This window comes from Syngnathus typhle, linkage group LG6, assembly GCF_033458585.1.
Source record: "Syngnathus typhle isolate RoL2023-S1 ecotype Sweden linkage group LG6, RoL_Styp_1.0, whole genome shotgun sequence".
NCBI classification, from domain to species: Eukaryota; Metazoa; Chordata; class Actinopteri; order Syngnathiformes; family Syngnathidae; genus Syngnathus; species Syngnathus typhle.
The window spans coordinates 8,522,490-8,536,920 of record NC_083743.1 but is presented as its reverse complement, the minus strand read 5'-3'; the positions used below and the strand labels follow the sequence as shown (position 1 = coordinate 8,536,920).

At 42.3% G+C, this 14,431-nt stretch overlaps 1 protein-coding gene across 1 annotated transcript; it reads left to right on the top strand.

Moving 5' to 3' along the window:
• Positions 1-596: 596 nt before the first annotated feature.
• On the top strand, positions 597-13,898 carry pid1 (phosphotyrosine interaction domain containing 1). Its single transcript, XM_061280965.1, has 3 exons — positions 597-757; positions 5,816-5,962; positions 11,518-13,898. The coding sequence occupies exons 1-3, from the start codon at positions 728-730 to the stop codon at positions 11,998-12,000; spliced, it is 660 nt and encodes a 219-aa protein (XP_061136949.1). The 5' UTR covers positions 597-727; the 3' UTR covers positions 12,001-13,898.
• The last annotated feature ends 533 nt before the right edge of the window (positions 13,899-14,431 follow it).

Genomic DNA, 14,431 nt, shown 5'->3' with positions numbered 1-14,431 from the left:
ACACTAATTTCGGATGTATAAGGAGAAGCATTGTGAATATGAAATGAACCATAATAAGTTCAAGTGTTGAAGTGAATGTCTATTGGCTATGTAGCAAGGTCATACACACCAGACTCAAAAGCTGGCTGTGGGAAAGACCTTTTATGGAGTGTTAGTAATGTGAACAGCCTCAGTGACCTCAGGCTTTATCCAGATGTTCTCCGTGTAAACAGCTCTCACAGACAGAATGCCACTGCAGACTTGTTTCACGACACCCACAAACTATTATTTGTCCACACAGCTTTGTTGCAGGCTGATTTGAGCTTGGTTTATTATCAGTAAGAGGCCTTGTGATTGGCCTTTGGGTTGGCCTTTTGTGTGTGCTGTGTGACATCACGAAGATTCAATCATCGTATGTGGTCCTGATTTTTGAGTTGCCTTTTTCTGCATCCACAAAATGTACAGAAGAAATAATAGTAAAGGAACACAGTGATATTCAGCTTGACACACTGATTGCGGAATTTTCGAAAGTCTGTGAACGCAGCACTAATAGGTAACACCACACACGAGCGACACCTCCTGGTGATAGAAGTAACTGTCGCCAGGCGGAGCAATCCAGCGTTGGTCGCCGACTGGTCCAGGCTGAAGGAGGGCAGGAGAGGCGAACTGCAAGAGCGAACAGATGTGAACCGGACTACGACCAGAGTACAAGCTGTCGTCTAGACGGAGAGCCGTTCATACCGCTAATATGTGGCAACCAGCGTCGGAGCGATTGCAGGTAGGACACGACGGCCGGTGATTGCGTTTACTGTCGACGGAGGAGGCGTAAAAATCAAGATTGAGCTGTCTTTTTATATTCCAGCCGTGATGTGTGCACGTTGGTATCCTACTGCTGGAGAGACTTGCTGCACTTTGACTTGCTACGGATGTTTTAAATTCATCAATGCACGAATAAGTACCTGCAGCCATCCTTTAAACGTGTAAAATAACGAACTTGTCATTTTCCCCACTCGCCGCTTCTACGTCTTTGTATTTGGTGATACGTTTACGTGCAGCTACTCACTGTGCAGCTAGTGTGCGTCTATCTTATCCACGACAGCCCACAGTGAATGTTTTATACCCCCCCCCCCCAATACAAACATTTCATGAATGCTTAAAATAGTGACACCGGTTCACATTTTTCCTTCAAATGAACGTCAACCTCAAGTGTGCAAACACGGGCCTTCCACCTTGAAAACGCCAGGATGTTTGTTTTCTTTTTCTATTCCAGTGTGAAATAGCAGCGAGGTGCCTGTTTGTAAATGTCAAAATGCTCGTTAATGACACGTAGTTTGATAAGCGGGGGGCTTTTCTTCGAATCTCCTGCAGACATAATGCTCTCCAGATGTGCGCCTTCTTGTGGACTGCATGGCTGCCAAGTGAACTTGCACAATCCTCTCATCTGCCCAGACGTCAATAAGATAGAATGAGGAATTATTAAGACTTCCGCTTTTTCTTTTTTTTTTTTTTAAATTCCGGGATTAGCTGCACTGTAAATTACACCATCACGCCATTACGCATACCTCCCCACATCCTCTTAAATGTATGAATAAGCGCTCGATGTGGTTACACAACCAGCGAGACATACGTCGCCTAGCAACCGCATTATGGAACCATCATCCGATGGATAAAGTTTTATAACTTCACTCCTCGCCAAATGTGCGTCATGTTTAAGATGAAATAATAGTTTTAAAGGGACTGTCTGAACCTATTTTAAATGCAATTCAATAGTATTACTACAGTGCTGAAAAAAGTAAAAAAAATATCTTAAGCAGATTTCACCATTTTTGTGTATGTATTTAAGAAAATGAAAATCTTTGTTTTAAATCCCATATTCCAATCACAATTATTTTTATTTTGAGCATCTATGCACAAAATAATAATAATTAAAAAGGTCAAAATACCAATAAAGTTCTATAGATTTTTTTTAACCGCATCTCTTTTCTGGTAGCTTAATGCTAACACATAATACACACACCAAAGAAGGACTAACGAATTGTGTTTTATCCCTTTAAAGAATGGCTATTTGAGTACAACTCAATTGTGAAACTCTTCTTTATGTGTTTCTCTTTGTCATTATACTGCCCCTGGTGTCCAGGGTGCACACACCGCAAGGAGCTGGTATGGCTGATTTGCATTTGCGTTTATTTTGATGGGCAAAGATGATTTTGAGTGTTTTGAAATATGAGTGTGATGCTGTTTTGTTGTCAAAATGTAAAATGCGAAAGTGACCTACCATATAGCTGGCCTCCCATTTCACAAATTCTGGACACCAATTCATTCCCTGGCACATAGAATAAAATAAAGGCCACACCTCCATACAACGCCATAGCATGTCAAGATATTGTCCTGCTCTTTTCTCTTTTACTTACTTAATTTGGCCAGGAAATGAGTTTTAGCGAGCACTCACTAAAATGATTGTGACTTGACTGTATTGTGGATTGTGCAATGCATTTTGATCAAGTGGTTTGGCAAATAACCTCTGTGGTCAAAATGAAAAACAAAAACAAAATGGATTATTGCATTTATGAACGCCCCCCCAACCCCCCCCCCCCCCCCCCCACACACATTTTTCTAATCAACCCATTGTGGGATATGTTACGTGTTGCACCTTCTCACACTGTGGTGTTTGTTTTAACTGGCTAAGATGAATGCTTTTGAAAGTTGCAGGTCTCAGTAATTGTTATTTCCAACTGGATTCATAGCATTTTTTTGAAAAAGTCTCTTCCAATTTTTCCTATTTGAGGAGCTATGGTACTGCATTCATTGTGACAGCCATTCTAAAACATGCCCATAGAAAAGTGGCAGTGATGAATACAATGTTATTTTTCTAATGATCAGCATCAAAAGAAAGGAAGAGCCATTAGAAGTGCATTATAACTACGGTAAGTGCAGCAGCAGGCTCTCGCCTGCAGTGTAACCATAGCGACGTCCCTCTTTACGTTGATATCGTTCGCCTCAGTTGAGTCGGGGTTGATGGGCATTTCTGCATGGGATCTTGATTTTGTTGCATTTATTGTTGTCTTCTTTTTTTTCACCCCATTTTCATCCGCGATGGCATACATCCATATTCTGGCTGGCTTTGCTCCTCTGTTGCCATGGCAACACCTGCTGTCTTGCTGCATAAGTGTCTCGTGTTTAGGCAAGGAGAAGAGATAGATGGCGGCAGCCGGGGGTGAGCAGATACAGGTTGTGGCAAGAGTTTCTCTTAAAGCATAAATTCAAGTCAGCATGTTTATTAATCTTTTGCATTTCCCTCAGTTCTATTTCTGTCTTAAAAAATCTTTATCATCCTTCCGCTAACTGGTGCTCACTGAGTCAAACACGTAAGAACACCCAGACAATGTTGTTTTTCGAAAATCCCTGTGGCGAGCAAGTATGTCTTTTCCTGTGTCAGCAGCTCTTTCTTTAGCTTCGCTTTTCACGTTTTGACACTTGACTATGTGTGTCACTTGACAAACAGGCCTTTGCTAAAGAAAACACGTAGACCTGACTTGTCAGGAATCGATGACTACTTCCCCTTGTCACCCCGTGTTTGCATTTGTGTCTGCTTCGTCCTTTTTATTCGCCCATCATTTTGTGGCCGTTGTCGTCACGATGAAAGCAATTTCAAAAATCAAACAGAATGCAACTATAGACACGCATCTGCAATTTCCCTATAAAGAAAAACATTTTCACATTGGGCCATTGGCAAAGCATCTGTCACTGCCAGTAATCCATCTCTAATTCTCTCCACATGATGATGAATCATAAAGAAGCTCCAGTTAAAGATTTGAGTTAGCACGCCTTTAATATTGTGTGGCACAACATAACATTTGCAAAGAGAACAAAACTCCGAGGAGGAAACTTTAACCAGTGCAAGATGGTCCTCTTGTTATGTGTGATATTCTTGTCTCATTGTTAAATGGTGATATTGTATTTCTCCGAATATAAGTAACTTTTTTTTTCACCACCTGTCCTCAAATCAACATTTCTAGACAGCCACAACACGTCATCACTGGTCAACAGTTTTTGGAACGGGCACACGGGGTACTCATGTAGTGGCCATGCTGAAAACATGAACCAGATTATTTTAGATTCTTATATTTGGAGACATGGAACCACTAGTTTCAGTATGTTTGTTGCAGTAATCACAGCAGACTCAGTCATTTTTAGCCTAGGTGGCTTACAACCTTGAAGAACTCTTTCCCGTACCGTTCCCGTAGGGGGATAAAAGATAAACTTACCATCTGTTACCTGTTAAAACCATCACTGCAGGAGGTCGAAGGAGACGCTCTCCAAAGACTGCTCCTTCCTTTTAAGAATGGCAAAAACTTTCAGTGCATGCATTTTCGCTCAGTCATCTCCTGTCTTACTACTTCTTGTTAACATTTGAACTACTTAATTGAATTATATGTATTCCTTTACTAGATGTCTTTTAAACAAATGTAGTGTTGACTGTTTGATTTGACTGTCACAAAATGTCACAAAATTGTTTGAAAGTACGCATTATTTGGCACTTCAAAGCCTAAATTAATATTTTATACTCCTGAAACAGCTGGGATAGGCTTCGGCAGAGCCGCGACCCTCCTGAGGATAAGTGGTTCAGAAAATGGATGGATGGATAGTTCCAAGAATTCACATTAGGCATTTAGTTGGTGTGAAATCCCTTATGGCAAAAATCCCCCAAACACACAACGGCCGAGTTATTAATTTTTGTACAATTTAAGGACCAGAGACAACTCAGAAGAGTTCTACTCCACTTCCAGAATTGTAAAATAGTTTCTAAGCTCCTCCCATTAAATTTCTCCAGAATCTCCAGTGTGGAGTAAGTTCGTTTCGGTATCAGATTTTCATTTTCCAGTGCCACTTTGATCAGTGCGGATTAGGCACCTGAAACTCATTCAGATTACACAAGAGTTGCTGAAATGTAAATCTCAAAACAGAGCTTTTGTGTTCGCTAATCTTGGCTGAGGTTTCTGAGGTTTCCTTGTGACGCCAGCCATTGTGTATTGTAGCGTGCAGACGGGACCCTTTTCTCGCAACCAGTCCTGCACTGGTCTGACGATGGAGTCTGCCACCGTCTCCAAGTCTACAAATAGACTCAACTGTCATCACTTGAGGAGGAAACTGTGGGGACATGAGAGTTTAAAATACCATGACTCCAATTCAGATTGGCCCTCTCCACTCATGCCTTTTGCTCCAGGTAAAGGGCAGCCAACCATCTCCTCCCTTTACTCGGTGCCCGGCCCGACCGCAGGAATGCGAGCCACTGTCAGGGAGCTGTAAAGTGCTGACGCGGGGGTCAGCAAGCGTTTACACACATGTGGCTTTACTTTCACAACTCTGTCAACTTTTTTTCTCCTTTTTATTTTTCATCTGCTCCTTGCACCTTTTTTTCTGTTTTATATCAATACGTTACGACATTACGATATTTGTTTTGAGGATGCTAAAAGTGCTAAAAGAAATCGAACTAGTGAGCGAGCTGTTTTGGATTAGACATTGAACATTTCTCATCTCGTTGTTTGGAGTACTTGTTTAGACCTGAGCCATTTGATTGGGCCTGGCTTCAGGAAACATGAAATGTCGGACCAGAAAAGAGCATCTTGCCTGTTTATCTGTTTCTCTTGTTCCAAAAGAGCCTCCCTCTGCTAATGTTGTACAGGGGACACTGGGAAACGTCAAGTTCTTAGCCAGCAACTGGCTCGACCGTGTTATGAAGCTCATGTTTATTTGGAATCAAGTCGAGAAGCAAACACTTGTGTCGTCCAGACTGAAAATGTGTAAATAACCGAACCTTTCTCCTCTTCCCCCTCAGCACTTTCAGAGCATGCTGAAGACCAAGTTGAATGTGCTGACGCTGAGAAAGGAACCGTTGCCCACGGTGATCTTCCACGAGCCCGAGGCCATTGAACTTTGCTCAACCACACCACTTACAAAGAACAAAACCCAAGCTGGATATAAGGTAAAATCACATAAATCCTTAAAATCCTCAAATCCAGTCTTTCCTATGAATGCTAATTCTATAATAGTATTACAGACTGGACACACAAGTTCTATTCATTCCCACAACGTGCTTTACCTAACCCGCCACTGTACCTGGCTATTACAGTCTGATAATTAAGATGCTTTAATTTTGGAATTCTTGCAGTGCTCAAACATGTGACTGATTCGCAACAACAGAATCTCAAACTTCCTTAGATTCGTATGTGGACGTGAAGTGAAAGTTGGTATAAAAGCCCTCGATTGGCACACACATGGCTTACATTCACAGACTGTGACTTTTAATGCTCAGTGATGGACTTGGAGACATTCATTACTCTTCATCTGCATCACAACGCTCGTTTTATTGGATCGCCTTGGTCTATAATTTGGCAACCACTGATTTTCAGTCTTACTGTTTTTGTCAGCAAGTGAAATTATGGCTCAGCGCTTCACGTCAGCACAAGTGTGCAAAGTCGGTGTCATCCGCTGACGTAATGCGACAACCATGCCAAAGTTAAGGGATGTTTTTGATTGGCAGTCGTTTTATGGCTCAGCAATTCAATTTGTTGATGCAAAGTCGTCGTAGTGGGCACATTGTGTCGCACTGTTGGCTCTCGGTGTCATGAAAGAAGATAAATATTGATACGTCGCCTTGGTGAAGGCTGAACATAGCTGGACTTGATCGCCCTCTCTTCCTGGTGTGAATCCCGACATCCACTTGTAGCCTCTGAGCTCACTGCACTTTCCAGCAGCGTCGTAAAGGAAGCCAAGCCACGTTGCCGTGGATACCACTACCACTATTTAGCAGAGCACCAGCCACATAAAAGTAATCTCTCCCATCTGTTTGCGAAACCTCCTAAAATGTGAACCGGCCTTCCTCGCCACCTTCCGTCTGCTGGCAGGTGTAACATCCTGTTTGACTCACTACCTGTCTGTATATCTGTTTGCCCGTCTGCCAGAATGTCTCCACTTCCAGACATTTTTTTGCCTAACGAGAGAAAACGGACAAAACAATAGCGGCCCTTCTCTCCCCGCCATCCGCCCTGCTGACTTTTATATGCAACAGTACAATATGACACCATTTATTATCCTTGCAGTGTTTTATATTCTCTCTTCTGCTTCCCTCATCCTCCTCCTTCCCTTAGTTCCCCTTTGAGCTCGCAGTCTCAGTTTGCAAACAGAAAGGCTGGCTGAGGACTGCTGACATACTGCCAAAGCCAACAGCTAGCATGGATGAAAGGCCACCTCTCATTTCCCTGGCTGGTTTGCTGATGTTAAAGCACTTCACATCCAATGAGACACTGGGCTACTTTTCAATTTGCACCCATACCAGAGGTGCAGCCAGAGATCAACCAGTTTGATTTGTTCAACAGCATTTTGCAGTTAACTCCCGTCTTGAATTTGGGTCTTGCACTATTTCTCAGTCTCTTGCGCATATCCCCCAAAAATTAATTTCCGTGTCACTGTGTCAAGGAAAAATCTTCAATGGCAGGTTTAGTTCTTTCATGAGAAAGTTTGTTGAAAAGGTTCAATCCTGATCTGGTTTTTGTTTGCACCATGTGTAGACCAGATGTGATAGCTGTGTCCGATACATCGTGGAAATAGTGTGACATCACGCCAGCACCACACAAAAATAACCCGTCACTAATTCAATGGAGCACACACAAGTCCGATGGTGGAAATTGTATATTTTATTCTAAGAAGACACAAAAAAAATCCCCCCCAAAACACTTGACATCATCATTACATATAGACTTAAAGCAACGTACAGCACACACATCGCTCATCTATCTTTGCATGCCTTGGCAAGTGGAGCCAGCTGCGCTGTGCTGATTGAATACGTTTTGAGGAATGTTAACAACCTCCTCAGGAATGCTGCATTCATTCCCTAGCCGTGGATTCCCAGTCATGTAGGGGGATTCAAACACCGGGGCCTTCTGAGGGAAAATGTCAAGATAGCCTCAGTCCGTGACACTGCAACATTTGTTTTTTTGACCTCTGCAGCCGCTGCTGATGCCAATTTTCTGTTAAGATAATCAGTTAGTAGTTTAGCTAAGGTTGCTTAAACAGTATACACTTGTCAATTTGGTCTTGGTATGTGGTCACTGCAATTCTAGTAATGCTGTGCCACGTTCACGGACAGGAGTTTTTTTTCTTCTCCGGCCACTGAGCAGGAAATTACCGAAACATCCTTCATACTTGCTCCCAGACCCGATTCTATGCATGGCTTCTTCAAAATCTCTCCCTTCCCCATCTGACCCCTTTTCTCTCCTTTGCTGTTTCCAATCCTCTCTTCAGGGTCGGATATCTCTTCGTGGCTTCCCACGCTTCACCTTCTATCACCCCCCCCCTCCATAATTTCCTCTGTTCCTTCTCCATTGATAACGGAAACAGCTGTGCCCCACTGCTGCATCTTCCATGCATACAAAGTGTTTCAGTGAAAAAGCACAAATGTTCCTGTCTGTCCTCCTACCAGCCAGCTCCCAGGACTGAGGATGTTTGCTTTGTCTCCCTCTGTGTATCCGTTGCTCAAACTTTGCATTTACTCATCATCTTCGCTTCCCATCTTGAAATAACAGCCTTCACTCACTGCCCTTCTTACCCTGGATCTGAATTTGCTTGTATGGCTTTTGTTCATTACTGTTAAATAAACATCTGCTCAGATTTCACGCGAGCTCTGGAAATGTGGGTGAAAATTAGGACTTTATGTGCAAGGTTGCAGTGCCGCAGCAAAAAGACAATCAAAATAATCTGGATTTTTTTTTCTTTTTATTCCATAATCATGATTGATTGATACTGTATTTTTCTTCTGATTGATCTGTTATTTAATGGTGCTGCATGTAATGATTAACATTTACATTGGAAAATGTCATCAAATAGTGGTAATCTGGATAGACACATATGCACACGCACACGCACACAAAAAAGGATGGCTCGCAATGGTAAAGTGACATTTGTTTGGTTTCCTTGACTTTCCTCTGTTTTTCTGAGCATGCTCCATTTCTCTCCCACACTTCCCCTTTTCAACACCGTAGGCCTCCTCCCCTCACTCTGTATTTGTACTGTCGTGAAATCACACGGAATCAATATTTGAAACTTAAGTCTGACCATTGTGAAATGTTAACAATTAGCTAAATGAGGGAGTGTAAAATTGTGGAGGGGAGGTGAGAATAAGCGAGATGAAAGCGATACGTGCTACGTGTAAACTGAAGAAACCAATAAAAGCGAGAGTAGGAAATATTATAAGAAGAGGCAGCAACCGAGGAGAAACACATGGAAAGTTGAAACAAAGGACTTTGTAGCTCTCTGAGATGATTTAAAGATGTATGCCTGGCTTTCAATCACTTGGAGGACTGCATATGCGTGCTGGTCGGTGACGGATTTAGGAGATCAATTTTAGCCTGAACTTGCGATGAAAGCTGCAGTCCAGCAACTTTGTGGTTTGACTCACACAAACTCCTGACTGTTGTTTTCAACGGAATGTTTTGCTTCTATTCAGAAATTTCCTGACACACTCGCCACAAAACCATTGTGTTGACATGTTGTGCATGGAAACGTTTTACAATGTGTTTAATATAGTATTTCCTTTATGCTAACAGGATTTGCTTTCTTTAGAATGACAGGTTCACAGAAATTGGCTCATTTAATCAGCTCACCGATTAATTGGTCAGACTCTAGATTTCACAATTAAAAAGTAATCCTGACGGGAATGAAACTTCAAACTGCTTCATGAACCAGTTGTTGTATTTTTCGACTCCTGAAGATAGCACTGTTGGTTTGAAGATAGACTTTTAAGAAAGTCAGCCCAATGTTGAGCTTAGAGTGCCATCTCGAGGATTCAAAAATAAAATTGGTTCATGAAGCAAATTTGAAGCTTCATTTTCCCGTCACTAACTGGTACTGTCGTTCTTCCGTAGTTTAGTTCTTATATTGTCTCCTAACCTACAACCTAAACTTAGTTTAGACTAAAAGTAAGTCATGTGAATATGTTATTTTCCCCCTTTCCATCCAACTTGCACACCTACAAGGTATGTTGCACCTCAATTTGAAACATTTATCAGCAAACGAAAAGTATCAAATTCCAAAGGCAGTCACTGAGACACAAATGAGTTTCCCATGGGAAAGGGGCATGCAAACCTCTGGGGAGACAACACCAGCTGCATGTTTGGCCTTCAACCCTGTGAACGAAAAACTCAAATAAAACCCAGAAGCCGACAATCTGAGTGAGATTTAAACCAATTATTCAAGAGCAAAATAAGAGACTGAGGAAAGCAGACCTCGGTTACTCAATGTGGCATTTGATAATCAAGTAGAAACCGTTGGCTATGTTAGGGATTTGGTCCAGGCTTGTGTAGGGGGAGTAGTTGTTTTTGGCTCACTTTATCTTTGGAGCTCTCATCGTGATTTCTCCATCAAAGCTGCACAGCGTTGTTATCTCAAGCGTCCTTGAAATACTTTAAAGTGCCCTCAATCAGGCAAATGATTGTTTTCCACCAATTGTGAGACATTACACCCAAGCCATCGTATTTGCTGCACAAATCGGACCGCTATTAATAATCCAAACATCATATTAAGCAACCGACTAGAATAACCACGTTTTTACTTGGGGCTTGGGGATGGTGAAGTTGTGAAATACTATCACCGTGAATTTTCATACTTCCTGAGATTTTTGTTCCGTTGTCGCTCGTTCATTGGCTGACAGAACCACACACCCAGTGACTAGCGGATTGTTACACATGCTTTCTTGAAAGATCCCATTCATTTAAAGTCATAGTGGAGAAAAGAGGCTTTGCGCTGGCAGTGGCAGACTAAACATAACTGTAAAAGCAGGAAAGTATGTTCTGAATCAAACCAGACATGGGTGTCTGCTCTCTGTCATACAGTCGGTCTGACTTGTATTTTTTTAACATGTATTCATTTTTAATTTGGATTGATTCTTGGGTTGTGTCATGTTTTCCAGGTGGTCCCAAACATGTACTGGTAATACTTTTTTTGGTTGAAGCGGGAACAAATACTGGCAGTTTTTTTTCCCAGTGTATACATTTAAAATATTCTATAGTATAATACAATAAAATGGCACATGCCTCCTAATGTGTGCAGCAATGTGTCAATGTAATAAAAGTTTGACAGAGAAATATCTTCCACTGTAAACACAGACAGGAGTGAAAACTATTTGAGTATATTTTGCTCATCCAAAGCTCCTCCTCTGTGTATTTATATAAAGCCATAAAGAGTAGCGTAGCAAAAGGGCACAAGTGAGCCATTATTGCTGGACTCTTCTCAGACTGGCGGAGTTCCCATCCAGAACTGTGTGAAGAACTTCACAAATTATCCATGTCAATCTCGTCAGTCTGTCGCCGCCCTAGTATGCCGTGTTGTTTTCCATTGTGTGGAGGCTGGTTCAGTCACTGTTGAGAAAAATATTTTTTTTCTTTGGATACGAGTACAAACAGCCTTCAAGTTTACAGTTTTTTTTTTAAATTGCTGTACAACAAAGAGTATTGGTTAAATGCAATGTGATGTCATTTCCTGCAGGTGACCTACCTGGGCAAGGTGACTATTTCTGGGACCAATTTCTTGTCTGGCTGCACAGAGTCAGCGGTGGTCGGTCTGGTGGAGCATCGTGCTCTCGCTAACCCTGGCAGCTCTCTCCTGGAGATACGACCCTTCCAGGTTCGTCTCCACCACCTGGATGGGCACGGCGAGGCCTCAGTAACCATGGACACCTACCAGGTGGCACGGATCGCGTATTGCACAGCCGACCACAGCGTCCGACCCAACGTCTTTGCCTGGATCTACCGGCAAATCAACGACGATCTGACCTTCCAGATGGACTGCCACGCCGTGGAGTGTGAGAGCAAGCTCGAGGCTAAGAAGCTAGCGCACTCCATGATGGAGGCTTTCCGCAAGACTTTCCACAGCATGCGCTGCGATGGGCGCATCCACAAGAGCGGCTCTTCGGACGAGTTCGCCGAGGATTCTTCTACTCCGGAAGACTCGACCCCAGACGACGGTTGAACGGACGCTGATGGAAACTCCTGATCCCCATTCGTCGAAAACAACGGGGTGAAGGGAAGGACGGACAGATTAGCTGCTCTCTCTCATTCTCCCCTTTTACTTTCACTCTGACAATTAGCAGACGCTACGAATCAACTCAACTGCTATCGTAATACTTTGAAGATTTACAGTATATAACTCCCCAATCTGGGTCTTTGCGACTGAAGTCACCCTCACTGATCCAGATATTTGTATTCCCATTTTTCCACAAGGGTCATCCGACACCCAGTCGAGGTACTTGTCTGTGGTCATTCAAGCTCTTCTATCAATGGACCCGCAAACTACAATGCCTCCATCTCAAGAAAGCCCGTTATTACAATGTCGAGACCCAGCAGAAATAGGCCTCTGGCTATTTTGGGCCCCAATCCAGAGTTTCTAAGACTGGTGGAGCGCATTGATTTTGTGCTTGCGCAATAGTTACAAGGCCTATAAAGGTACTCCATAATATCATCATATCATCTTCATGGTACCTTCTTCAGCTCCCCCTCGTCTACAGGTATTTACTTTGATGGTACTTAGGTATGTCATGACATGTAGAACATCTATTCCAACATATGTAGATGTTTCACATGTTCTGACCAGGATGGTAGCTGGAGCTTTTCTGTGACATGTTAATCATTCTTGTCTGACTTTTGTTTCAACCATACCAAAATTCAGGCTTAACAGTGCCTGCCAGATTATGTGCCTCAATTTCATCTACATTTGTTTTGTCTAGGACCTGATTAGTACGTCTGGCTGAATGTGTTATGGCCGCTTATTTTGTTTTCTCTCTGTGGTTAGAGACGATTGTGTACACAGCACAAGTGCTTGCAGAGCTTGTGAAAAGTAGAAAAACATGGAGTTGAGTTTAAAGGATACCGTGTGAACAGCTTTCAAGGGGCGCTCACCTCCTGTGGCCCCCGGTAAGACTAGTGTCACCACCAGCGAGCCTTCGGAGATGACAGCTCAGATCTCCTGAATGTTTGGATATTCCAAAAGACCATGAATGCTTCTTTACACCATCTGCAATCACCTCGCTCGCAGAGAATTCTTTTATGCTATCACACTATAGGGCATGGGTGTCAAACTCATTTTTGTCACAGGCCGCATAGTTTCCTTCGGAGGGCCATTATGATTGTCAACGTGTATAAGCTACACAACAAACTGACGAAAATACTTAAAAAAGATGAATGGTAATAAAAATTGCTAGCAATATCTGTAGTTTTTAAAAGTGAAGATAATTTGCAATTTTAGTATTGACACATGAAGTCAATTTGTCAATCTGGCCCCGGGGCCTTGGGTTTGACACAAATGCTATAGGGAGTGACAGCAAGTCAGTTTAACGCTACGCATAAGCAGGACTGAAAGGCTCTCAAAGGGGATTGGTGGAGTTGGTCCCCGCAACGGAACACACACTCAAGCAAGGCTAACATGCACGTACACACACACTCAGCCATACATCTTATTTTACATAATGTATGTAGATGCAGATTGCATTGGGCTCACACTTAATAAGCTCATGTAAATAAAATGTATGTATCACTTTCCAAATATTACAGCATAAATGTGGATGAATATTTTAAATAAAAAAATAAGCTGAGAAATATCGTACGATAAAGAAACAGTGTTACAAAGCCAACTGTGAATCGTAAGTGGAGAGCCTGATTTAAGTGGTTTGTGTGTGAGCGTGTGTTTGTCAGTGTTAGACGAGACGGAATGTTCGGAAGAGATGCGTGCAGGTTCAAGGGGGAGAAAACTGTAGATTAGTCACGTCTGTTTGAAAGCTCCGACTTGCTTTAAATGTTTGACAAATAAGTGTTTTCTATACAGTGTCTGCAAAGATCAAGAAACAGTTGCATATAAAGCATTTACAAAGATCACTCGCGTGATGGTGTTTCTTGTTTTCGTTTTTCACCAAACCGCGCATCTGACCTTCCTAATCATATTTTTATGTGGTGCTGTGGAGGATGACAAAAACAATTTAACTTCCCTTTGTAGAGTAAGCCAATATTCTGCCAAGTTAAATGTGAAACATAAATTCACTGTTCAGCGTCTTGCACAGGCATGTTGCCTTATCACAAGATCTGATTCAATTCACTGATTTTGTTTTCCCCTGCTAAATTTCCCCTGCTAGATTTGACTACTAAAAACTATTTCATGTTTTTTTCTTGAAAATCTTTCAGTTGTTGCAATTCACGCTTTCCGGCTCAACTTGTCAGTTTAGCAAATACTAAGAGCCTGTTGTTACTCATTCCTTCCATTGCATCATTTTATTGTGTTGTTGTTGTTGTGCTTACTGTTCTCTTGTGCCAAAGCGTGACAGCGCTTTTATTCAAAAGCAGCCACATCAATAACAAGCAGCTTGCTGCCCTTATGGCTGGTCATCATTTTGCAGCTGAAAAGCAATAGCAGG